Below are 27,742 nucleotides of genomic sequence, written 5' to 3' on the forward strand. Positions count from 1 at the left end.
CTTTAGAAATACCCATGTGTGTTAATTGAACTCTTAAAGAGTAGCATATAGGAACCAAATTGGCCCGTATTTGGTTTCATTTGTGCACTCGGAGATCAATTAAGTCGGTATAGCCCTAGTATATGGGAGTTGCCAAGGGGCTGATGGAAGAGGTAGGGAGGAGAGGGATAAAAAAAAAGAAAAAGAAAATGCTGGTACCGCCTATCAAATCGACAGCAGATCAGAGCGGTATCGCATCGCTGCATCTAACCTTTTAAGTAGCTACGTGTTTAATAAAGTCACTTAGACAAACAATTATATAGCCTATACAAGACGTGTCCTCTCGTCGAAAACAAGGGGATAGTTTTGTGTTTTGTTGCCGCTGATGCTGAGGAGATAAAAAGCGTATCTCCATCTCATCTCATATTCTCTCCGTCTCCTCTCCCCCCTGCGTGAGTCGACACACCGGTTGGCATCGCTGCCCCCTGGATGGCTACTGCACTTGGCAAACCGGTGTGATTTATTTTCTGCCTCTTCCTTGGACTTATTCCGTTATTCCTGACATAAAAGAACTTCAACAATGACAGACCCGACGACTCAAGAGTCCTGCTACCCTACAACAACTGTCCCAGAGCCGGCTATCGTGGATCCGTCCTCGGCAGTGCGGAACGGCCAGTGCGCTCAGGATGGCTTTGCCAACAATCACCACCCACCTAAAAGAGCCAGCCAGCCCGACCCGTTTATGATGACAGGCCAGGAGGAGATGAAAATCAGCGACAATGTGGAAGGAGAAGGTAAAACTTTGTATTCCTCAGACCTCCACCTTGTTGTTTCAACATCCCGTGGTGGATGTTCAAAGCCCAACAGGAGTTATTTTTAGACGAGGTTATTTTTAGCCAAGCCCCGTTCTCATGTGGATTTGAATAATTTATGATAGCCATGAAGAAATTAAATGTTAGGCTATTCTGCCCCCCCTTGAGACAGTTCACCATGCAGTTATCATAATTATCTAAACAAAATAGGCCTACGTCTCAGATATGGTTTTAAGGGGGCTTTACTATTTTAATTAGGTTAACTTACACACGCACACACACACACACACACACACACACACACACACACACACACACACACACACACACACACACACACACACACACACACACACGCACACACACACGCACACATGGGTCAAGCCAATTTCATTAGATTAGATGATCATGTCTTGCCTAATAAAACGTGTGTGTGTGTGTGTGTGTGCGCGTGCGTGCGTGTGTGTGTGTATGTGTGTGTGTGTGAATGAAAACAACAACATGGCATGCAGTGGTGGACAAAGTACTCACAAATGCGACACATTGTGGGCTTGTAGATCTGCTATTTTCAAAAGTACTGATAATTGGAAATACTCAAGTAAAGTACAAACACCTCAAATTTGTACTTAAGTACAGTAGTAAATGTACTTACCGGTAGTTACTTTCCACCACTGGTCCTTGGTCCCAGTATACATCTGTGGTAAAGGAGGCTGAAATCAACCAAAAAAGATTTGGTGAAGGTCTGAAGAAGGGCTACGGGCTACGGCTCGAAACGTTACCTTACCATATCTACCGTGACATATACTGTACAGTAAGTACGCATACTGGCGTGGGATGTGATCTCTCATAACTCGCTATAATTTTATTTACCAGTAAGACGCCTGAGGGCGAGAAGCGGCGAGGTCGCGTGCACGCATCCGCCTGGGTGACAGCAGACTGCTGGGCGAGCGCTGGTGCTTTGGCATGGGGGGGTAAGATTTAGATTTTCGGGCCTGTTGAGAACTCTAATTTTCGCCGGCTGCCGGGCGTGGCAGCACTAATAACTTTGGGGCAGGCCCGTCTAGAGTTTAAATGGACAGGTCTCAATCAAAAGGGAGACATCGAAGAGGAAGGATGGATGGGGAAGGATCAACATATGGAATGTCAGAACAGGTCAGCTCCATATATGGAGATCTAAGGGTTTGCGGTTTGAGGTCAGATGTAGAGTTGATGGCCAATATTGATGACATCAGGGATCTCCATATATGGGCTTAATATTGATGACATCAGGGATCTACATCCCGGATGATGTCACGTGATGTCACGTGCTCCATCCCTGATGATGTCACGTAATGTCACGTGCCCGACACACAAACTGACGGGAAATGTGCGATTCCATAGTTAACTGCGACCTTCGGTCGCAATTATAAGATTGCCTTTACGTTTAAGATCACAAACAAAGCATTCCCTCTGTGGATCAATGTTGTTTGTCTTTCTAGGCTTGAGGTATTATGTTTTATTTATCTATAGTATCAGTGAATATGTATTTGACTTGATTGCAAAATATGCTATTAAAGGAATTATCATCATAATCTTCTATACTTATCAGTATATCAGCAGTTATGACTTTAATAACTAATCAATACAGAAAAGATTCTTACATTGCAATTACCCTGACTGAAACCACCATAGTCTGTACACTACAGTAGGCTATGGCTGAACATGAGTTTTCCCAAATTCCTTTTAGAGCAGCACTAAAGTGTGGCAAGAAGGGGTATATTAAATGTGGATCAATACGTTTGTTTGTTTGTTTCTTTGAACAGGATTCTTGTAGCTCTATCAGTGCAGTGGAAGTAACAGGGAAGGCTAGAGGTCATCGATGGTTCTATATGCCACAGGTCATGGGATGGTGTGAACTTAAAGAAACAATATGTGGTGTTTGTGTGCAAAGAAAGACCATGAAATCACCAAACAAACACACATCAAAAGCGTTTAACTCAAGGATCAGTTTTGGATCTTCATATTCAAAGAGTGAACGGCTTTAGGGAATCAGGTTAATTGACCGTTTTTAATGATTATAATATCCAAAATTATGAGTTATGTAATGCATTTAAAAGAACACACTATAGTGTCTCATTTTACTTTACCAGGATACAGTCAGATCCACTCTGCTCATTAGGTGATGTTAAGGAAGCTCGTTAAGCCCAGAAGACTGTGAGGCGTACATACTCATAGAGCTATTATAATGCACCAGCAAGACATGAATGAAAGGAAAGGACATTGAGGACAAAACTGTTTGGCATCCACAGCCGTGCTAGATGTTTGCGACTGTCAACACGCAAGCTAACACTAACGAACGAACACACACACACACGCTCGTGCGTGCACACACACCGCACACGCCACACACACACGCACGCACACGCACACATAAGTTCTCCCTTGTGCTCTTGTTCACTCTGTCTGTACCAGTCTTCCCACCAGTTTCCCTTAGAAGTTGCATCAGTCTTTCATCTATTTGCATAAAAGTTTGTGCTATGTGGCTCATAGAAAGCCTCTGCAGTCATCTGATCCACCCTGCTGTATGCCTGGGCTTTTCAAACTTATTTATCCGATGACCCACATTTAAAAATAGTTTCCCCTGAAGCCTAAAACAAGCTGTTGTCATTTATTTGCCTAAAGCAAAATGTTCCCTTTGAGATGATATGAAACGATTCGTTGGACCAGCTAATCTGGAGTTTTATTCAGCATGCCATTACATTGTACAGTACAGTACATTGCAATGTCAGGACAGCTACAGAGACAATATAGCAGACCTTAAAGGTATAATGGTACTTGTTGACCCCTGAATTGCAATGTGCTGCTGATTTGCAAACAACACACCTTCTACTGCACCTCTCCTCCTACAGTACACTGGTGCGTGGCAAGTCCCCTACCTACAAAATAAGCAGGCAGGGACAAACATAGCCCTGGTCCAGTGCGTCAGCGAGTCTCTCACTGACACCCTGCCGGACACCCATCCACTGCTCTGTAGCAATTTTCCCACTGCCGTGCGAGGCTTTAGAATTCCCTGAAAATAAACAAAACTATAGACCTTGGTAAAAGTCTATTCTCAAAGCTGGGAAGTGTCTCAGTTCCCCAGCTTTTAGAGAGAAGCTGGGGACCTGAGACGCTTCCCAGCTTTGAGAATAGACTTTTACCAAGGTCTAGCAGGCTTTCTTTCGGTGAGTAGTTACGGGGAATTCTATAAAGCTGACGCACTGGACCAGGGCTATGACAGACATACCACTATGCCTCCCAAATTGTTCAAGTCAGTCTTCCTGCCCCCAAATTATTTGAACCATTCTTTGGCATTTGTGGCTATAACAGAGTCTGGCATCGTCTTGGAAGTGCAAAATACAGTGAGTTTGTGAGACATCATATAGTCGTATATTTGTGTGTGTGATATCACTGTAATAGGACCCTGTATTTGTAAAAGTTTTACTGTACATTTAGTGAATTTAGAGCACGTGCGTGCGTGCGTGCGTGCGTGCGTGCGTGCGTGCGTGCGTGCGTGCGTGCGTGCGTGTGTGTGATGATGGGGGCCAGTAGTGGGAAGTCAGAGAGCATGGTGGAATGTTGCCTCAATCTGCTCACATGATCTATGGCTGGGGATCAGCATAGAAGGCATGTGCTTTACACATGCATTCACGCGTGTGCGCACTCACTATACTGACACCTCTATCTCTGGCTCTCTTTCATACTCTGTCTTCTGTACTCTGTGTTTTGTAATAATAATCAGAATCTACAAATAACTAGATACGTTTGAAAATAAATGTAATGGAATAAAAGTAAAATATAATCTTCGACTGAGATGTAGTACTGGAAATTAGAAATACTCAAGCAAAGTACAAATACCTCAAAACTGTACTTAAGTATAGTATTTAACCCATTATAGGCGGGAAACCCTTTTTGTAACCCTACCCTTCTGGATGGGAACCTCTTTTGGGGTTCTGTACAGTATGTACACACTACAGTATTCAAAAATGTGAAAAAAAAGAAAAAAAAATGATGCTGCTATATAAATATTTGAAGTTTTTTTTAGAAGGCATTATTAGAATCGGCCTCAGTCCAAAATTGGTTAAGTAACTGTACTTAAGTTACTTTACACCACTGTAAAAACCAAGCACGCACAGCTGCGGAATATCACGCCACTTCGCCTCCGGAAGTGGTCAATTCATCCACTTGTTGCATGCCTCACGCCAATTTGCCTGCTATGCAACACAATAGTACTGTTATGTATACTCATCTTATGATATTGAGTGTCATTGGAGCTAGAGCTATAGGGCAACTGTACCACATGATTCCTCTCTCTCTCTTTCTTACACACACACACACACACACACACACACACACACGCAAGCACACACGCACGCACGCACGCACGCACGCACGCACGCACGCACGCACGCACGCACGCACGCACGCACGCACGCACGCACGCACGCACGCACGCACGCACGCACGCACGCACGCACGCACGCACGCACGCACGCACGCACACACACACACACACACACACACACACACACACACACACACACACACACACACACACACACACACACACAGAATAAATAAACCCCTCCTGACTCCCTGTACTGAGTGAGCTGAACTGAAGCAGCATGATAGTATTCTTCTAGATAATATTTCTCAAACACGCACACGCACGCACGCGCGCACGCACGCACGCACGCACGCACACACACACACACACACACGCACGCACACAGTCACACACACACACACACACACACACACACACACACACACACACACACACACACACACACACACACACACACACACACACACACAAAATCACGTGATCGTCTTTGAGTTTCTTTTCCCTTCAAAAAACAAATTACTTCTAGATGAATTGATTGCACAACATTAAGCAGTCAGAATAAATAAACCCGTCCTGACTCCCTGTACTGAGTGAGCTGAACTGAAGCAGCATGATAGTATTCTTCTAGATAATATTTCTCAAACTAATCGTCAAGACTCAAACTGATCGGGGGCTACAAAAAATGGGCTCCGCATTAGTTTTTTTTAATTGTGGTTTGGTTATACATTTGCTTCCACTGTGACTTAATCAATCTCTGCTCATATTGTCCTTCAAAGCATAGATAACATGAGCACAGATACAGGAGATGCAGATAGTAGTACTTACATCCAGATTACCAAACTCTGTGATGTCACAGGGATGTACAGCTCCATAGAGAATGAATTATGAAAGCTCGCCATGGAAGTGAACAGGCCATTCATTGACATTAAAGGGTATATGCGTTGTGGTGAAGGCCTATAACTGATCTGGTTAACGGAATTGCTCATTTGGATGTCAAGGTCCACCCTGATTAATATAGCAAAAGTCCACAAAGTAATCTTTTCATTGGGTGTCACAGCAGGCAATGAGGTCACGACACCATGGATAAAAAATATTAGTTCTGTCATCTCTGAAGAAGGCTGTACAAATCCGTTCACAAGTCCGTACAAGCACACCGGTTGATCTTCAGTAAACCTCGGGGAACTTTCTGCTTGCCATCGATTGCCCAGGATGCTAATCATGGATATCAATGAAGTCACTCAGTTTCTCTCCGCCATCTCCGCAGGTCTTCTGGAGAGCAGCATGCGCCTGAAGCCCCACGAGGCTCAGAGCTACAGGAAGAAGGCACTGTGGGTCTCCTGGATCTCCATCGTAATCACACTCATACTGGCCGTGGCAGCTTTCAGTAAGTACATTTAATCAGGATCATTTCATCGAATTCATCCATTTACCTGTAAAGTTAAAACTACAACGGTGATGGATTTCATATATAGGGAGTTCAGGTCAATTACCTGCTGTTGTGTTTGTCGATGCTAAAATTAATCTGATTTGCTCCATGTCCGAACCTAAATGGTCTTCATAGTAACAGGTATATAGCAGTATATAGATAGTAACAGGCTGGGCTACCCTGGTGGCTGAGTCGGTATAGTGACAAAAATCACACTTGTGTGTAGTGAGGGGCGCTCTTATCGTCATACAGTACATCATCAATCATACATCACATTCCGTACTCAGCCAATCAAATCATCACTATGTGGTATACACAAACACACAAAGGTGGGCATAGGAGGCCCTCAATAAACACCTTGAACCCCATCTTGAACACCTTGAAGTTGTGATTTGTGAAGCACTTTGTAAACTTGCTTTTAAAAGGTGCTATATAAATACATTTTATTATTATTATTATTATTATTATTATTATTATTATTATTATTATTATTATTATTATTATTATTATTACATTTATCAAGTTTTGTGTGCATGAAACATAGTGACTATGGCCGGTGCACCAGGCCAAATTTCCGGGCCCCACCGTGCGGCCCATGGGGGCGTGAAAATTCAGGGGGGGGACTCTACATGTCCTCTGGGCCCGACTCTTCGCGTGGACACCACTTGTTCGCCCATCAGTCCAACGGATGACCCACACTGATTTGTTTCTCTTTGTTTATTATTATTACATTTTTAGGGCCCTATCTTGCAGTTCAAGCATAATTCCACAGGGTGGCAAAAACTATTAGAACAGTGCTCTGTGTACACCTCCCACAGTATGCTATGGGAAACAGTGTTTCTGATATAGTGACCTCCCGTGGACCCTCACGCACGCACGCACGCACGCACGCACGCACGCACGCACACACGCACGCACGCACGCACGCACGCACAGTTAGATGGCTATACTAGGCTGGATCTGGCTGGGAAAGGCTAGAATAGGGTCTACTAGGCTCTTGTCAGCCCTGTAGGTCCTCACGCTTGAGATGAACCACTGTAGTGTGTACACAGGCCATAGTTTTTACATGAGTTTGGGTGCACGGCCAATAGTTTTACATAGACTATAGTACAGTAATGTCCTGTAGGTCCACAGTATGCTATGGGAAACAGTGTTTCTGATATAGTGACCTCCCGTGGACCCGCACGCACGCACGCACGCACGCACGCACACACGCACGCACGCGTGTATAGGGTCTACTAGGCTGTACTAGGCTCTTGTCAACCCTGTAGGTCCTCACGCTTGAGATGAACCACTGTGTACACAGGCCATAGTTTTTACATGAGTTTGGGTGCACGGCCAATAGTTTTACATAGGCTATAGTACAGTAATGTCTCGTACAGCCTAGTCCAGCCTAGTCCAGCCTAGTACAGCCTAGTCCAGTCTAGTCCAGCCTAGTCCAGCCTAGTGCAGCCTAGTACAGCCTAGTCCATCTTAGTACAGCCTAGTCCACCCTAGTACAGCCTAGTGCAGCCTAGGCCAGCCTAGTCCAGCCTAGTACAGCCTAGTCCACCCTAGTACAGCCTAGTCCAGCCTAGTGCAGCCTAGTCCAGCCTAGACCAGCCTAGTCCAGCCTAGTCCAGACTTGAGAAGCCTAGTCCAGCCTAGAGCAGCCTAGTCCAGCCTAGTACAGCCTAGTCCACCCTAGTACAGCCTAGTCCAGCCTAGTACAGCCTAGTCCAGCCTAGTGCAGCCTAGTCCAGCCTAGACCAGCCTAGTCCAGCCTAGTCCAGACTTACACAGTTAGATGGCTATACTAGGCTGGATCTGGCTGGGAAAGGCTAGAATAGGGTCTACTAGGCTCTTGTCAGCCCTGTAGGTCCTCACGCTTGAGATGAACCACTGTAGTGTGTACACAGGCCATAGTTTTTACATGAGTTTGGGTGCACGGCCAATAGTTTTACATAGACTATAGTACAGTAATGTCCTGTAGGTCCACAGTATGCTATGGGAAACAGTGTTTCTGATATAGTGACCTCCCGTGGACCCGCACGCACGCACGCACGCACGCACGCACGCACGCACACACGCACGCACGCGTGTATAGGGTCTACTAGGCTGTACTAGGCTCTTGTCAACCCTGTAGGTCCTCACGCTTGAGATGAACCACTGTGTACACAGGCCATAGTTTTTACATGAGTTTGGGTGCACGGCCAATAGTTTTACATAGGCTATAGTACAGTAATGTCTCGTACAGCCTAGTCCAGCCTAGTCCAGCCTAGTACAGCCTAGTCCAGTCTAGTCCAGCCTAGTCCAGCCTAGTGCAGCCTAGTACAGCCTAGTCCATCTTAGTACAGCCTAGTCCACCCTAGTACAGCCTAGTGCATCCTAGGCCAGCCTAGTCCAGCCTAGTACAGCCTAGTCCACCCTAGTACAGCCTAGTCCAGCCTAGTGCAGCCTAGTCCAGCCTAGACCAGCCTAGTCCAGCCTAGTCCAGACTTGAGAAGCCTAGTCCAGCCTAGAGCAGCCTAGTCCAGCCTAGTACAGCCTAGTCCACCCTAGTACAGCCTAGTCCAGCCTAGTACAGCCTAGTCCAGCCTAGTGCAGCCTAGTCCAGCCTAGACCAGCCTAGTCCAGCCTAGTCCAGACTTACACAGTTAGATGGCTATACTAGGCTGGATCTGGCTGGGAAAGGCTAGAATAGGGTCTACTAGGCTCTTGTCAGCCCTGTAGGTCCTCACGCTTGAGATGAACCACTGTAGTGTGTACACAGGCCATAGTTTTTACATGAGTTTGGGTGCACGGCCAATAGTTTTACATAGACTATAGTACAGTAATGTCTCGTACAGCCTAGTCCAGCCTAGTCCAGCCTAGTACAGTCTAGTCCAGCCTAGTCCAGCCTAGTGCAGCCTAGTACAGCCTAGTCCATCTTAGTACAGCCTAGTCCACCCTAGTACAGCCTAGGCCAGCCTAGTCCAGCCTAGTACAGCCTAGTCCACCCTAGTACAGCCTAGTCCAGCCTAGTGCAGCCTAGTCCAGCCTAGACCAGCCTAGTCCAGCCTAGACCAGACTTGAGAAGCCTAGTCCAGCCTAGAGCAGCCTAGTCCAGCCTAGTACAGCCTAGTCCACCCTAGTACAGCCTAGTCCAGCCTAGTACAGCCTAGTCCAGCCTAGTGCAGCCTAGTCCAGCCTAGACCAGCCTAGTCCAGCCTAGTCCAGACTTACACAGTTAGATGGCTATACTAGGCTGGATCTGGCTGGGAAAGGCTAGAATAGTGTCTACTAGGCTCTTGTCAGCCCTGTAGGTCCTCACGCTTGAGATGAACCACTGTAGTGTGTACACAGGCCATAGTTTTTACATGAGTTTGGGTGCACGGCCAATAGTTTTACATAGACTATAGTACAGTAATGTCCTGTAGGTCCACAGTATGCTATGGGAAACAGTGTTTCTGATATAGTGACCTCCCGTGGACCCGCACGCACGCACGCACGCACGCACGCACGCACGCACGCACGCATGCACGCACGCACGCACGCACGCACGCACGCACGCACAGTTAGATACAGGCTATACTAGGCTGGATCTGGCTGGGAAAGGCTAGAATAGGGTCTACTAGGCTGTACTAGGCTCTTGTCAATCCTGTAGGTCCTCACGCTTGAGATGAACCACTGTGTACACAGGCCATAGTTTTTACATGAGTTTGGGTGCACGGCCAATAGTTTTACATAGGCTATAGTACAGTAATGTCTCGTACAGCCTAGTCCAGCCTAGTCCAGCCTAGTACAGCCTAGTCCAGTCTAGTCCAGCCTAGTCCAGCCTAGTGCAGCCTAGTACAGCCTAGTCCATCTTAGTACAGCCTAGTCCACCCTAGTACAGCCTAGTGCAGCCTAGGCCAGCCTAGGCCAGCCTAGTCCAGCCTAGTACAGCCTAGTCCACCCTAGTACAGCCTAGTCCAGCCTAGTGCAGCCTAGTCCAGCCTAGACCAGCCTAGTCCAGCCTAGTCCAGACTTGAGAAGCCTAGTCCAGCCTAGAGCAGCCTAGTCCAGCCTAGTTCAGCCTAGTCCAGCATATTTTGTTATCAAAAAAGTGTTTTGTTATAAAACTATTGGTTGTGCACAGACATGTAAAAACTATTGCCTGTGTACACAGTGTTTATAAGTGCGAGAAGGTTCAGGACTCACAAGAGCCTATAGTACAGCTTAATAGAGTCTATTAGAGTCCAGTACAGCCTAGTACACCCTAGTATAGCTTAGTACAGCCATCTAAATACCCCCCCTCCTAGTCTATTCTCCCACTAGGCTGGACTAGGCTAGACGTGGGTGTACATGGCTGTACCAGACCCTACTGGCCTCTAATAGGCTGTTTTCGGCTCTAGTAGACTGTGCTAGGCTGTACTAGGGTCTATTAGGCTGTACGAGGCAGTAAAGTACTATAGCCTAGAAATGTTCATGTAAAACTATTGGCCGTGCACACAAACTCCTGTAAAAACTATTGCCCGTGTACACAGTGGTTATTTCAAGTGCGAGGAACTACAGGGCTGACAAGAGTCTAGTACAGCCTAGTACACCCTATTCTAGCCCTTTCCAGCCCGATCCAACCTAGTATAGCCTAGTACAGCCATCTAAATACCCCTCTCTCCAAGTCTATTCTCCCACTAGGCTGGACTAAGCTAAACTTGGGTGTACAAGGCTGTACTAGACTCTACTGGGCTCCAATAGGCTGTTTTCGGCTCTAGCAGACTGTACTAGGCTCTATTAGGCTGTACGAGGCAGTAAAGTACTATAGCCTAGAAATGTTCATGTAAAACTCTTGGCCGTGCACACAAACTCCTGTAAAAACTATTGCCCGTGTACACAGTGGTTATTTCAAGTGCGAGGAACTGCAGGGCTGACAAGAGTCTAGTACACCCTATTCTAGCCTATTCCAGCCTGATGTAGCCTAGTATAGCCTAGTACAGCCATCTAAATACCCCCCCCCTCCTAGTCTATTCTCCCACTAGGCTGGATTAAGCTAAACGTGGGTGTACAAGGCTGTACTAGACTCTACTGGGCTCCAATAGGCTGTTTCCGGCTCTAGCAAACTGTACTAGGCTCAATTAGGCTGTACGAGGCAGTAAAGTACTATAGCCTAGAAATGTTCATGTAAAACTATTGGCCGTGCACACAAACTCCTGTAAAAACTATTGCCCGTGTACACAGTGGTTATTCCCAAGTGCGAGGAACTACAGGGCTGACAAGAGCCTAGTACAGCCTAATAGAGGCTATTAGAGTCTAGCACAGCCTAGTACACCCCATTCTAGCCTTTTCCAGCCTGATCCAACCTAGTATAGCCTAGTACAGCCACCAAAATACCCCCCTCTCCAAGTCTATTCTCCCACTAGGCTGGACTAGGCAGGACGTGTGTGTACAAGGCTATACTAGACTCTACTGGCCTCTAATAGGCTGTTTTCGGCTCTAGTAGACTGTGCTACGCTGTACTAGGGTATATTAGGCTGTACGAGGCAGTACAGTACTATAGCGTAGAAATGTTCATGTAAAACTATTGGCCGTGCACACAAACTCCTGTAAAAACTATTGCCCGTGTACACAGTGGTTATTTCAAGTGCGAGGAACTACAGGGCTGACAAGAGCCTAGTACAGCCTAGTACACCCTATTCTAGCCCTTTCCAGCCTGATCCAGCCTAGTATATCCTAGTATAGCCATCTAAATACCCCTCTCCCCTAGTCTATTCTCCCACTAGGTTGGACTAGGCTAGACGTGGGTGTACATGGCTGTACTAGACTCTACTGGGCTCTAATAGGCTGTTTTCAGCTCTAGTAGACCGTGCTAAAGCTGTACTAGGGTCTATTAGGCTGTACGAGGCTGTAAAGTACTATACCTAGAAATGTTCATCTAAAACTATTGGCCGTGCACACTAACTCCTGTAAAAACTATTTCCCGTGTACACAGTGGTTATTCCCAAGTGCAAGGAAATACAGGGCTGACAAGAGCCTAGTACAGCCTAGTACACCCTATTCTAGCCTATTCCAGCCTGATCCAGCCTAGTATAGCCTAGTACAGCCATCTAAATACCCCTCTCTCCAAGTCTATTCTCCCACTAGGCTGGACTAAGCTAAACGTGGGTGTACAAGGCTGTACTAGACAATACTGGCCTCCAATAGGCTGTTTTCGGCTCTAGCAGACTGTACTAGGCTCTATTAGGCTGTACGAGGCAGTAAAGTACTATAGCGTAGAAATGTTCATGTAAAACTCTTGGCCGTGCACACAAACTCCTGTGAAAACTATTGCCTGTGTACACAGTGGTTATTTCAAGTGTGAGGAACTACAGGGCTGACAAGAGCCTAGTACAGCCTAGTACACCCTATTCTAGCCCTTTCCAGCCTGATCCAGCCTAGTATATCCTAGTATAGCCATCTAAATACCCCTCTCCCCTAGTCTATTCTCCCACTAGGTTGGACTAGGCTAGACGTGGGTGTACATGGCTGTACTAGACTCTACTGGGCTCTAATAGGCTGTTTTCAGCTCTAGTAGACCGTGCTAGGCTGTACTAGGGTCTATTAGGCTGTACGAGGCTGTAAAGTACTATACATAGAAATGTTCATCTAAAACTATTGGCCGTGCACACTAACTCCTGTAAAAACTATTTCCCGTGTACACAGTGGTTATTCCCAAGTGCAAGGAAATACAGGGCTGACAAGAGCCTAGTACAGCCTAGTACACCCTATTCTAGCCTATTCCAGCCTGATCCAGCCTAGTATAGCCTAGTACAGCCATCTAAATACCCCTCTCTCCAAGTCTATTCTCCCACTAGGCTGGACTAAGCTAAACGTGGGTGTACAAGGCTGTACTAGACTCTACTGGGCTCCAATAGGCTGTTTTCGGCTCTAGCAGACTGTACTAGGCTCTATTAGGCTGTACGAGGCAGTAAAGTACTATAGCCTAGAAATATTCATGTAAAACTATTGGCCGTGCACACAAACTCCTGTAAAAACTATTGCCTGTGTACACAGTGGTTATTTCAAGTGCGAGGAACTGCAGGGCTGACAAGAGTCTAGTTACAACCTATTCTAGCCTATTCCAGCCTGATGTAGCCTAGTATAGCCTAGTACAGCCATCTAAATACCCCCCCTCCTAGTCTATTCTTCCACTAGGCTGGATTAAGCTAAACGTGGGTGTACAAGGCTGTACTAGACTCTACTGGGCTCCAATAGGCTGTTTCCGGCTCTAGCAGACTGTACTAGGCTCTATTAGGCTGTACGAGGCAGTAAAGTACTATAGCCTAGAAATGTTCATGTAAAACTATTGGCCGTGCACACAAACTCCTGTAAAAACTATTGCCCGTGTACACAGTGGTTATTCCCAAGTGCGAGGAACTACAGGGCTGACAAGAGCCTAGTACAGCCTAATAGAGGCTATTAGAGTCTAGCACAGCCTAGTACACCCCATTCTAGCCTTTTCCAGCCTGATCCAACCTAGTATAGCCTAGTACAGCCACCAAAATACCCCCCTCTCCAAGTCTATTCTCCCACTAGGCTGGACTAGGCAGGACGTGTGTGTACAAGGCTATACTAGACTCTACTGGCCTCTAATAGGCTGTTTTCGGCTCTAGTAGACTGTGCTAGGCTGTACTAGGGTATATTAGGCTGTACGAGGCAGTACAGTACTATAGCGTAGAAATGTTCATGTAAAACTATTGGCCGTGCACACAAACTCCTGTAAAAACTATTGCCCGTGTACACAGTGGTTATTTCAAGTGCGAGGAACTACAGGGCTGACAAGAGCCTAGTACAGCCTAGTACACCCTATTCTAGCCCTTTCCAGCCTGATCCAGCCTAGTATATCCTTGTGACACTGCCACATAAAATGTGAAATGTGAAACAATGTATTTCCTGGCCTGGTATGAGTATGAAAGAAAATTAAACATACTGGGGGAATAACAGGGGAATATGTTTGTTAAACCAAGGTTGAATATTTAACACTGAAATGTAGTGTACGGATATACAAGATAATGTGTTGTGTGAAATTGAACCATGGTCATCAATGTTCTGTTATGACAAGGGTTGATCACAAGGGGAGCTGTGGGGAAATGTGTGTGAGAAATATTGCCAGGAAACTATAAAAGACCAGGAAGTGAGGCGCCGAGCCTGGGTTCCATTTTGGGCAGTAAGGAGAGAGTTTGGTGTTGCTAGTTTTCTTTGCCAAACAGACTCTTTTAAAGGCCAATACTATGCCAATTCAGAGGTAAAACGCAAGAAATGCCGGTCTGACCGAAGAACTTTGCCAAGGGAAGGAAATAAAGTTTGGTAGGCCAGCTTCTGAGGCTTGGAGCTCTGTCAAACAAACAGAGCTGGTGAACAAAGGACCCAGCGGACCACGCCCGACTTAAAGGTTGGGTGAGCAGCATATATTTTTTCATCTTTCCGGTAAGCAAGGCATTGCCTTTTTGTTTTGTACATTTTTTGGACTGTCTAAATTGAACAGAAGAGGATCTACAGCAGTTGGATTAATCTGGATACTCTGATTACTTTTTTCGGGATTACTTTTGGAACACTGACTTTGGGGGCACCTTTAAAGGGACATTGCAGGGGATAATTTGAAGGGACTGGAACATTTAATTTACATTTTGAAGGGATTGATTGCCCAGTTTGTATGATTTTGGTTTGATTCGCTCTGTAAATATTATAAAGACCAGCCATTTCACCTAAAGGGAAATAGTTTTGCGTTTTCCTTGTGCTCTATACTACTGTTCATTTCCAGTATCTAGATTTACTGTCGCAGGTACAGGACCTTTATTTATTTATTTTATTTTATATAACTCAGACTTATACGCCAATAGGCCTGATTGTTATATCCTAGTATAGCCATCTAAATACCCCTCTCCCCTAGTCTATTCTCCCACTAGGTTGGACTAGGCTAGACGTGGGTGTACATGGCTGTACTAGACTCTACTGGGCTCTAATAGGCTGTTTTCAGCTCTAGTAGACCGTGCTAGGCTGTACTAGGGTCTATTAGGCTGTACGAGGCTGTAAAGTACTATACCTAGAAATGTTCATCTAAAACTATTGGCCGTGCACACTAACTCCTGTAAAAACTATTTCCCGTGTACACAGTGGTTATTCCCAAGTGCAAGGAAATACAGGGCTGACAAGAGCCTAGTACAGCCTAGTACACCCTATTCTAGCCTATTCCAGCCTGATCCAGCCTAGTATAGCCTAGTACAGCCATCTAAATACGCCTCTCTCCAAGTCTATTCTCCCACTAGGCTGGACTAAGCTAAACGTGGGTGTACAGGGCTGTACTAGACTCTACTGGGCTCCAATAGGCTGTTTCCGGCTCTAGCAGACTGTACTAGGCTCTATTAGGCTGTACGAGGCAGTAAAGTACTATAGCCTAGAAATGTTCATGTAAAACTATTGGCCGTGCACACAAACTCCTGTAAAAACTATTGCCCGTGTACACAGTGGTTATTTCAAGTGCGAGGAACTGCAGGGCGGACAAGAGTCTAGTACACCCTATTCTAGCCTATTCCAGCCTGATGTAGCCTAGTACAGCCATCTAAATACCCCCCCCCCCCCCCCTTTCCTAGTCTATTCTCCCACTAGGCTGGATTAAGCTAAACGTGGGTGTACAAGGCTGTACTAGACTCTACTACAGTACACAGTGGTTATTCCCAAGTGCGAGGAACTACAGAGCTGACAAGAGCCTAGTACAGCCTAATAGAGGCTATTAGAGTCTAGCACAGCCTAGTACACCCCATTCTAGCCTTTTCCAGCCTGATCCAACCTAGTATAGCCTAGTACAGCCACCAAAATACCCCCCTCTCCAAGTCTATTCTCCCACTAGGCTGGACTAGGCAGGACGTGTGTGTACAAGGCTATACTAGACTCTACTGGCCTCTAATAGGCTGTTTTCGGCTCTAGTAGACTGTGCTAGGCTGTACTAGGGTATATTAGGCTGTACGAGGCAGTACAGTACTATAGCGTAGAAATGTTCATGTACAACTATTGGCCGTGCACACAAACTCCTGTAAAAACTATTGCCTGTGTACACAGTGGTTATTTCAAGTGCGAGGAACTGCAGGGCTGACAAGAGTCTAGTACAACCTATTCTAGCCTATTCCAGCCTGATGTAGCCTAGTATAGCCTAGTACAGCCATCTAAATACCCCCCCTCCTAGTCTATTCTCCCACTAGGCTGGATTAAGCTAAACGTGGGTGTACAAGGCTGTACTAGACTCTACTGGGCTCCAATAGGCTGTTTCCGGCTCTAGCAGACTGTACTAGGCTCTATTAGGCTGTACGAGGCAGTACAGTACTATAGCGTAGAAATGTTCATGTAAAACTATTGGCCGTGCACACAAACTCCTGTAAAAACTATTGCCCGTGTACACAGTGGTTATTTCAAGTGTGAGGAACTACAGGGCTGACAAGAGCCTAGTACAGCCTAGTACACCCCATTCTAGCCTTTTCCAGCCTGATCCAACCTAGTATAATCTAGTACAGCCACCAAAATACCCCCCTCTCCTAGTCTATTCTCCCACTAGGCTGGACTAGGCTAGACGTGGGTGTAGAAGGCTGTACTAGACTCTACTGGGCTCAAATAGGCTGTTTCCGGCTCTAGTAGAATGTGCTAGGCTGTACTAGGGTCTATTAAGCTGTACGAGGCCGTAAAGTACTATAGCCTAGAAATATTCATGTAAAACTATTGGCTGTGCACACAAACTCATGTAAAAACAATTGCCCGTGTACACAGTGTCAGCCATCTAACTATGACCCCTCCCCTCCTAGTTAGGGATGCCAAATGACCATCAGCCAAATCGATTAATCGACAGCTCTCCCAATTATTAATCGATTTATTGATACCCGCCCTCACATACCATTACATGTTGATTGCTTTGATGGTTACAGTTGTATAATCAGTTTTGATGAGTGACAATCAGGATGGAAAATAAAATGATTTTGGATTTGGGGAGAGAGCTAGTGTGAAGTACTTGGTATAAACAGAAAATGTTCAGTTGGACACACACACACAGAGAGAGAGAGAGAGAGAGAGAGAGAGAGAGAGAGAGAGAGAGAGAGAGAGAGAGAGAGAGAGAGAGAGAGAGAGAGAGAGAGAGAGAGAGAGAGAGAGAGAGCTGTGCGTGCGTGCGTGCGTGCGTGCAAGTGAGGAGCAGAGTAGCTTTGCTCAACTTGATTTATACTTGTATTCTCCACTCTGATGAAGGTACATGTTCAGGGGTCATCGAAATGCTGTGGTGTACAGTACACCCGTAAGCGTCCATTTGGTTCCATTCGTACACTCTCAGAGTTAAGGGGGTGCTTACAAATAAAACATTTGAGAACCACTTGTACTTATTGGACTCATAATGTATATGGAGATCTCTGTATCTGCCTGTGTCTGAATAGTGAAAACTGACTGTGAAAAGTGTACTGGTTAAGTAATCAACCAGGCAGGTGTGGGGTTGCCATGGCAATCAATTGGCTGAGGCAGAGGCTGGGAATTCTGCAGGTGAGGGGACTTAGGCTAATTAGGTCCACTGGCAGAGCCTGACCAAAGCCTTTTCTGGTGTTTCTCCAGCTGGAATAGGCTAGACTACTAGACTAGGGTGTACGGCTGTACTTAACTAGACTATGTTTTACTCGCACGCACGCACGCACGCACGCACGGACACACGCACAGTTAGATGGCTATACTAGGCTGGATCTGGTTGGGAAATGCTAGAATAGGGTCTACTAGGCTGTACTGGACTCTAATAGGCTCCATTAGGCTGTACTAGGCTCTTGTCAGCCCTGTAGGTCAGCCCTGTAGGTCCTCACGCTTGAGATGAACCACTGTGTACACAGGCCATAGTTTTTACATGAGTTTGGGTGCACGGCCAATAGTTTTACATAGGCTATAGTACAGTAATGTCTCGTAGAGCCTAATAGAGCTTTCGTACCCTCTCAGAGTTAAGGGGGTGCTTACAAATAAAACATTTGAGAACCACTTGTACTTATTGGACTCATAATGTATATGGAGATCTCTGTATCTGCCTGTCTGCCTGTGTCTGAATAGTGAAAACTGACTGTGAAAAGTGTACTGGTTAAGTAATCAACCAGGCAGGTATGGGGTTGCCATGGTAATCAATTGGCTGAGGCAGAGGCTGGGAATTCTGCAGGTGAGGGGACTTAGGCTAATTAGGTCCACTGGCAGAGCCTGACCAAAGCCTTTTCTGGTGTTTCTCCAGCTGGAATAGGCTAGACTACTAGACTAGGGTGTACGGCTGTACTTAACTAGACTATGTTTTACTCGCACGCACGCACGCACGCACGCACGCACGCACGCACGCACGCACGCACGCACGCACGCACACACGCACAGTTAGATGGCTATACTAGGCTGGATCTGGTTGGGAAATGCTAGAATAGGGTCTACTAGGCTGTACTGGACTCTAATAGGCTCCATTAGGCTGTACTAGGCTCTTGTCAGCCCTGTAGGTCAGCCCTGTAGGTCCTCACGCTTGAGATGAACCACTGTGTACACAGGCCATAGTTTTTACATGAGTTTGGGTGCACGGCCAATAGTTTTACATAGGCTATAGTACAGTAATGTCTCGTACAGCCTAATAGAGCTTTCGTACCCTCTCAGAGTTAAGGGGGTGCTTACAAATAAAACATTTGAGAACCACTTGTACTTATTAGACTCATAATGTATATGGAGATCTCTGTATCTGCCTGTCTGCCTGTGTCTGAATAGTGAAAACTGACTGTTAAAAGTGTACTACCAGGCAGGTGTGGGGTTGCCATGGCAATCAATTGGCTGAGGCAGAGGCTGGGAATTCTGCAGGTGAGGGGACTTAGGCTAATTAGGTCCACTGGCAGAGCCTGACCAAAGCCTTTTCTGGTGTTTCTCCAGCTGGAATAGGCTAGACTACTAGACTAGGGTGTACGGCTGTACTTAACTAGACTATGTTTTACTCGCACGCACGCACGCACGCACGCACGCACGCACGCACGCACGCACGCACAGTTAGATGGCTATACTAGGCTGGATCTGGTTGGGAAATGCTAGAATAGGGTCTACTAGGCTGTACTGGACTCTAATAGGCTCCATTAGGCTGTACTAGGCTCTTGTCAGCCCTGTAGGTCAGCCCTGTAGGTCCTCACGCTTGAGATGAACCACTGTGTACACAGGCCATAGTTTTTACATGAGTTTGGGTGCACGGCCAATAGTTTTACATAGGCTATAGTACAGTAATGTCTCGTAGAGCCTAATAGAGCTTTCGTACCCTCTCAGAGTTAAGGGGGTGCTTACAAATAAAACATTTGAGAACCACTTGTACTTATTGGACTCATAATGTATATGGAGATCTCTGTATCTGCCTGTCTGCCTGTGTCTGAATAGTGAAAACTGACTGTGAAAAGTGTACTGGTTAAGTAATCAACCAGGCGGGTATGGTTTTGCCATGGCAATCAATTGGCTGAGGCAGAGGCTGGGAATTCTGCAGGTGAGGGGACTTAGGCTAATTAGGTCCACTGGCAGAGCCTGACCAAAGCCTTTTCTGGTGTTTCTCCAGCTGGAATAGGCTAGACTACTAGACTAGGGTGTACGGCTGTACTTAACTAGACTATGTTTTACTCGCACGCACGCACGCACGCACGCACGCACGCACGCACGCACGCACGCACGCACACACGCACAGTTAGATGGCTATACTAGGCTGGATCTGGTTGGGAAATGCTAGAATAGGGTCTACTAGGCTGTACTGGACTCTAATAGGCTCCATTAGGCTGTACTAGGCTCTTGTCAGCCCTGTAGGTCAGCCCTGTAGGTCCTCACGCTTGAGATGAACCACTGTGTACACAGGCCATAGTTTTTACATGAGTTTGGGTGCACGGCCAATAGTTTTACATAGGCTATAGTACAGTAATGTCTCGTACAGCCTAATAGAGCTTTCGTACCCTCTCAGAGTTAAGGGGGTGCTTACAAATAAAACATTTGAGAACCACTTGTACTTATTAGACTCATAATGTATATGGAGATCTCTGTATCTGCCTGTCTGCCTGTGTCTGAATAGTGAAAACTGACTGTTAAAAGTGTACTACCAGGCAGGTGTGGGGTTGCCATGGCAATCAATTGGCTGAGGCAGAGGCTGGGAATTCTGCAGGTGAGGGGACTTAGGCTAATTAGGTCCACTGGCAGAGCCTGACCAAAGCCTTTTCTGGTGTTTCTCCAGCTGGAATAGGCTAGACTACTAGACTAGGGTGTACGGCTGTACTTAACTAGACTATGTTTTACTCGCACGCACGCACGCACGCACGCACGCACGCACGCACGCACGCACAGTTAGATGGCTATACTAGGCTGGATCTGGTTGGGAAATGCTAGAATAGGGTCTACTAGGCTGTACTGGACTCTAATAGGCTCCATTAGGCTGTACTAGGCTCTTGTCAGCCCTGTAGGTCAGCCCTGTAGGTCCTCACGCTTGAGATGAACCACTGTGTACACAGGCCATAGTTTTTACATGAGTTTGGGTGCACGGCCAATAGTTTTACATAGGCTATAGTACAGTAATGTCTCGTAGAGCCTAATAGAGCTTTCGTACCCTCTCAGAGTTAAGGGGGTGCTTACAAATAAAACATTTGAGAACCACTTGTACTTATTGGACTCATAATGTATATGGAGATCTCTGTATCTGCCTGTCTGCCTGTGTCTGAATAGTGAAAACTGACTGTGAAAAGTGTACTGGTTAAGTAATCAACCAGGCGGGTATGGTTTTGCCATGGCAATCAATTGGCTGAGGCAGAGGCTGGGAATTCTGCAGGTGAGGGGACTTAGGCTAATTAGGTCCACTGGCAGAGCCTGACCAAAGCCTTTTCTGGTGTTTCTCCAGCTGGAATAGGCTAGACTACTAGACTAGGGTGTATGGCTGTACTTAACTAGACTATGTTTTACTCGCACGCACGCACGCACGCACGCACGCACGCACGCACACACGCACGCACGCACGCACGCACGCACGCACGCACGCACGCACAGTTAGATGGCTATACTAGGCTGGATCTGGTTGGGAAATGCTAGAATAGGGTCTACTAGGCTGTACTGGACTCTAATAGGCTCCATTAGGCTGTACTAGGCTCTTGTCAGCCCTGTAGGTCAGCCCTGTAGGTCCTCACGCTTGAGATGAACCACTGTGTACACAGGCCATAGTTTTTACATGAGTTTGGGTGCACGGCCAATAGTTTTACATAGGCTATAGTACAGTAATGTCTCGTACAGCCTAATAGAGCTTTCGTACCCTCTCAGAGTTAAGGGGGTGCTTACAAATAAAACATTTGAGAACCACTTGTACTTATTGGACTCATAATGTATATGGAGATCTCTGTATCTGCCTGTCTGCCTGTGTCTGAATAGTGAAAACTGACTGTGAAAAGTGTACTGGTTAAGTAATCAACCAGGCAGGTGTGGGGTTGCCATGGTAATCAATTGGCTGAGGCAGAGGCTGGGAATTCTGCAGGTGAGGGGACTTAGGCTAATTAGGTCCACTGGCAGAGCCTGACCAAAGCCTTTTCTGGTGTTTCTCCAGCTGGAATAGGCTAGACTACTAGACTAGGGTGTACGGCTGTACTTAACTAGACTATGTTTTACTCGCACGCACGCACGCACGCACGCACGCACGCACGCACGCACGCACGCACGCACAGTTAGATGGCTATACTAGGCTGGATCTGGTTGGGAAATGCTAGAATAGGGTCTACTAGGCTGTACTGGACTCTAATAGGCTCCATTAGGCTGTACTAGGCTCTTGTCAGCCCTGTAGGTCAGCCCTGTAGGTCCTCACGCTTGAGGCGTTGGACCCCATCGAGACCCATCAAGGACCCCATGGGGTCCCCGAACCACACTTTGATAACCAGCGTTGGACCCCATCGAGACCCATCAAGGACCCCATGGGGTCCCCGAACCACACTTTGATAACCAGCGTTGGACCCCATCGAGACCCATCAAGGACCCCATGGGGTCTCCGAACCACACTTTGATAACCAGTGTTGGACCTCATCGAAACCTATGAAGGACCCCAAGGGGTCCCCGAACCACACTTTGATAACCAGTGAAGGACCCCATCGAGACCCATCAAGGACCCCAGGGGGTCCCCGGACCACACTTTGATAACCAGTGTTGGACCTCATTGAAACCTATCAAGGACCCCAGGGGGTCCCCGAACCACACTTTGATAACCAGTGTTGGACCTCATCGAGACCCATCAAGGACCCCATGGGGTCCCCGAACCACACTTTGATAACCAGTGTTGGACCCCATCGAGACCCATCAAGGACCCCATGGGGTCCCCGAACCACACTTTGATAACCATTGTTGGACCTCATCGAGACCCATCAAGGACCCCATGGGGTCCCCGAACCACACTTTGATAACCGGTGTTGGACCCCATCGAGACCCATCAAGGACCCCATGGGGTCCCCGAACCACACTTTGATAACCGGTGTTGGACCCCATCGAGACCCATCAAGGACCCCATGGGGTCCCCGAACCACACTTTGATAACGAGCGTTGGACCCCATCGAGACCCATCAAGGACCCCAGGGGTCCCCGAACCACACTTTGATAACCAGTGTTGGACCCCATCGAGACCCATCAAGGACCCCAGGGGGTCCCCGAACCACACTTTGATAACCAGTGAAGGACCCCATCGAGACCCATCAAGGACCATAGGGGGTCCCCTGACCACACTTTGATAACCAGCGTTGGACCCCATCGAGACCCATCAAGGACCCCATGGGGGTCCCCGAACCACACTTTGATAACCAGCGTTGGACCCCATCGAGACCCATCAAGGACCCCATGGGGTCCCCGAACCACACTTTGATAACCAGCGTTGGACCTCATCGAAACCTATCAAGGACCCCAAGGGGTCCCCGAACCACACTTTGATAACCAGTGAAGGACCCCATCGAGACCCATCAAGGACCCCAGGGGGTCCCCGGACCACACTTTGATAACCAGTGTTGGACCTCATTGAAACCTATCAAGGACCCCAGGGGGTCCCCGAACCACACTTTGATAACCAGTGTTGGACCTCATCGAGACCCATCAAGGACCCCATGGGGTCCCCGAACCACACTTTGATAACCAGTGTTGGACCCCATCGAGACCCATCAAGGACCCCATGGGGTCCCCGAACCACACTTTGATAACCAGTGTTGGACCTCATCGAGACCCATCAAGGACCCCATGGGGTCCCCGAACCACACTTTGATAACCAGTGTTGGACCTCATCGAGACCCATCAAGGACCCCATGGGGTCCCCGAACCACACTTTGATAACCGGTGTTGGACCCCATCGAGACCCATCAAGGACCCCATGGGGTCCCCGAACCACACTTTGATAACCGGTGTTAGACCCCATCGAGACCCATCAAGGACCCCAGGGGGTCCCCGAACCACACTTTGATAACCAGCGTTGGACCCCATCGAGACCCATCAAGGACCCCAGGGGGTCCCCGAACCACACTTTGATAACCAGTGAAGGACCCCATCGAGACCCATCAAGGACCATAGGGGTCCCCGGACCACACTTTGATAACCAGCGTTGGACCCCATCGAGACCCATCAAGGACCCCATGGGGGTCCCCGAACCACACTTTGATAACCAGCGTTGGACCCCATCGAGACCCATCAAGGACCCCATGGGGGTCCCCGAACCACACTTTGATAACCAGTGTTGGACCACATCGAAACCTATCAAGGATCCCAGGGGGTCCCCGAACCACACTTAAGTGTTGGACCCCATAGAAAGTCCTTTCTAGGCTGGAGTAGGCTAGACTATGGCTCTCTGCTGCCCCCCGTTGACAAAATGTTGTAAACACAGACAGGTTCACGAAAAGCAGTGGCGCGTGTTCACGCTCCGGATGAACTATGGGAAGTGTTCCCTGCCGGGTGCACCGGCACTAGTTTGTATACGGGCCATAGTTTCTTACCATTGAAACAACCTGCTGTGAACACCACTTTAATTGTTATTATTATTATTATTATTATTATTATTATTATATAGTTGCAGTACGTATATGTTTGAAGCTGGCTCATAAACAGTGTTTCCTGTCTCTCTCCACTGTATGCACGGTGTAATGCAGCAGAGATACAGTAACAATCCAAAAACATCCAATTTTCTAATTAAGATTGATCCAAAGCACTAGCTGTCCAAAGCACTGGCTGTTTAGAAATCCAGCTTGGAAGTCCCTCTCTGTTCCAATGCAATGCAATTTCTCTGGAATTAAAGTCTTTGTTATGTGGGCATTGCTGTAGAGTGTTATTAATTGCTAGATAAATAATGTTTAGAAGTGAAACAGTTGGGTTCAAGTGAGCAGTTTGTTAACCCATTCTGAACGCTACCTAATCTTATTTAGGCTGAAGAAAAAACATACAGAAAGTGTCCATAGTTATGTCTCGTTTTGACAAGATACCATTGGTTAACAAGGTTATAGTAGAGAAGCTTGCAGAGAAGCTAATTCCTAGTAGTCAGTATAGAGAGTATGCGCATGCTTAAAGTGAATGGCACATCGAGTGGCAAAGCAACAGGCAAAGGGAGTTTAACATCGTTTAATGTTGTTTAATGCAATCAGATATGACTTTTCTGTGTGGATGTATGGGCTGTCAAGGCCAGAAAGTAGTTTTTTGCCACTCAGTAGGCGTTCCTGCATAACTTCCTGGTTTGATGATGATGTCACGCGCATACCCTCTATTACAGTAAAGGGCAGACGGCTCCACCATGTGATATAACATCTGATATAACTGAGTGATCATAAACTGACACTATAAAGTGCTGCGAGTGCGACCAGTGTGCTATCTTGTGACTGCAGTCATGTCATTGAGGGAATCATTGAACAAAAAAAGCCTGTAAGAATGGTTATTTCAAATGGATGGGTTGAAACAGTCAGCGGTGTAAAGTAACTAAGTAGCCTACATTTACTTTAAGTACAATTTTCAGGTATTTGTACTTTACTTTTACTTGTACTCCACTACATCTCGGATCCAAATATTGTACTTTTACTCCACTACATTTATTTGAAAACTTTAACTAGTTACTTTTGGGGATTTTGATTATTAAAAAACATATACATTAACCACTTCAGCCCTATATACATTTGAAAATAGCTGATCTACAAGCTCACAATGCGTTGAGCTGCGTTGTGCAGCTCTTGTGACTTTGATGTTGATACCTACAGTAGGATATTAATGCAAAGTGTGATGGTGCTTTGTTATTCATGTTCAGCTTTGGTTTCAGTTCAGTTCTGCAGTTTCCAAAACCTTCTTCACACACTGGTAGCAAATTGTGATCTTCATTTTTTTAGAATCTCCCAAATGTGGGAATGTGAAGTGGGAACCTAGTGTCTTATCCTGTAGGCTTATTGTTCCTTCTGCTTTTATATCCGGCAATATGGTTTTCAACCCTTTTCACATCAGGGTCCATTATTTATTTGGCATTTAAACCACGGACCACCATTTGATGACATTTAGCCTCTCAGACCCAAAACTTGACTTAGAATATTTTGTTGTCGTTGGATAAGACTTTGTCCACAATTCCATGCTGTATTGATGTTGAGAGACAACAGGCAAACGTTGATCAAAATAACAATTCTTCTACATTCTCTAATTGTGTAGACTTCTTGTAAATTAAGTAATGCAGATGTTTAACAATAAATTAACTCTTGAGAGCTTAAAATTAAACCAAACCCACAAGGGTCCATTTGGTTTCATTTTACACTTTCAAGAGTTAAAGATCTAAAAGGGTCCATGATTTGGTTTAGCCTGGCTAATAAGCCAGAGTAATATCACACAACACTGTCCGGCAGGCAATTCTTTTTTGCCAACGGCTGATTCGGTCTGGCTTATTAGCCTGCAGGCTACATTTGGTTACCAACTCTACATCATTTAATTTTAACTGGGGACCACCTGGAACCCCCTTGAAAACCACTGGAGTAGGGCATTCATTTATTGGGGGGGGGGGGGGGGGGGGGGGCAGTACAGCAAGAGAGAAAGGGAGAGAGAGAGACCCAGAAAAAAGAGATAGACAGAGAATGAGAGGGGGGGGGGGGGGAGAGAGAGAAAGAGACTGGGACATTCTGTAAGGTGTAAAGCAGGGAGGAAGGCAGAACTCAGCGATGGCAAACAGAAGATCGGTTGTGATCGGAGAAGCCTCTTCCTCTCCAGTCCCCCTCACCTGTGGTGTACCACAGGGATCTACTTGGCCTGTTTTCCATTTATATGCTCCCCCTTGGCAATATAGTCCGTACTCATAATATTCAGTTCCATTGTTATGCAGATGACACGCAACTATACATCCCTCTACAACCCGGTGTCACAGGTAATCTGTCCAGTCTCTTATCATGCCTCTCTGATATTAAAGACTGGATGTCAAATAACTTCCTACAATTGAATGAAGCCAAATCTGAAATTATATTATTCGGTCCCCCCAACTCTAGGCAGCTATTTATCCCTGAGCTTGGTAGTCTATCCCCCAATGTAAAAGAGGTCGCCCGTAACCTGGGTGTGATTTTTGATTCTGGCCTCACTTTTAATCCGCAAGTAACACGAACCGTGCAAACTTGTTACTTCCAACTAAGGAACATAGCCAGAATAAAAAGCTTCCTGTCACCCGCAGACTTGGAAAAGTTATTCACGCTTTTATCTCGTCTCGTTTAGACTATTGTAACTCCATTTACTCTGGCCTATGCAAAAAAAACTATTTCTCGTCTCCAACTCGTCCAAAATTCAGCTGCCAGACTGCTTACAAACTCAAAAAGACGTGAGCACATCACCCCTATACTAGCCACCCTTCACTGGTTACCTGTTAGTTACAGAATTGATTTTAAGATTTTACTTTTTACTTTTAAAGCAGTAAATGGTCAGGCTCCGCAGTATGTCTCTGACATGCTGGCTAGTGGCTCCCTATAAGCCTACTCGCACACTCAGGTCCTCGGACAAGGCCCTCCTTGAGACCCCCACAGCCCAGCTCATCACAAAGGGACGGGTGGCAGGGCCTTCGCAATGCCCCCAAGCTGTGGAATGCCCTGCCTATTAATGTAAGGCTCGCAAAGTCTGTGTCATGTTTTAAATCCCTTCTGAAAACCCATCTTTATGTTAAGGCCTTCTCCTAAAATTCCCTTTGCTCATCTTATTCTATTTTTC

The 27,742-nt window shown here is 46.5% G+C and overlaps 1 protein-coding gene across 1 annotated transcript in view; it reads left to right on the forward strand.

Moving 5' to 3' along the window:
* Positions 1-559: 559 nt before the first annotated feature.
* tmem163a (transmembrane protein 163a) overlaps positions 560-27,742 on the forward strand; it is a gene marked incomplete at both ends in the record, with an annotated part of 91,176 nt that continues 63,993 nt past the window's right edge. Inside the window, 2 exons of the mRNA XM_079517905.1 lie at positions 560-773; positions 6,422-6,541. Coding sequence (XP_079374031.1) covers positions 560-773; positions 6,422-6,541 — 334 coding nt within the window. The remainder of the gene's footprint in view (positions 774-6,421; positions 6,542-27,742) is intronic.

Source organism: Electrona antarctica, assembly GCF_951216825.1.
Source record: "Electrona antarctica genome assembly, chromosome: 13".
Lineage (NCBI taxonomy): Eukaryota > Metazoa > Chordata > Actinopteri > Myctophiformes > Myctophidae > Electrona > Electrona antarctica.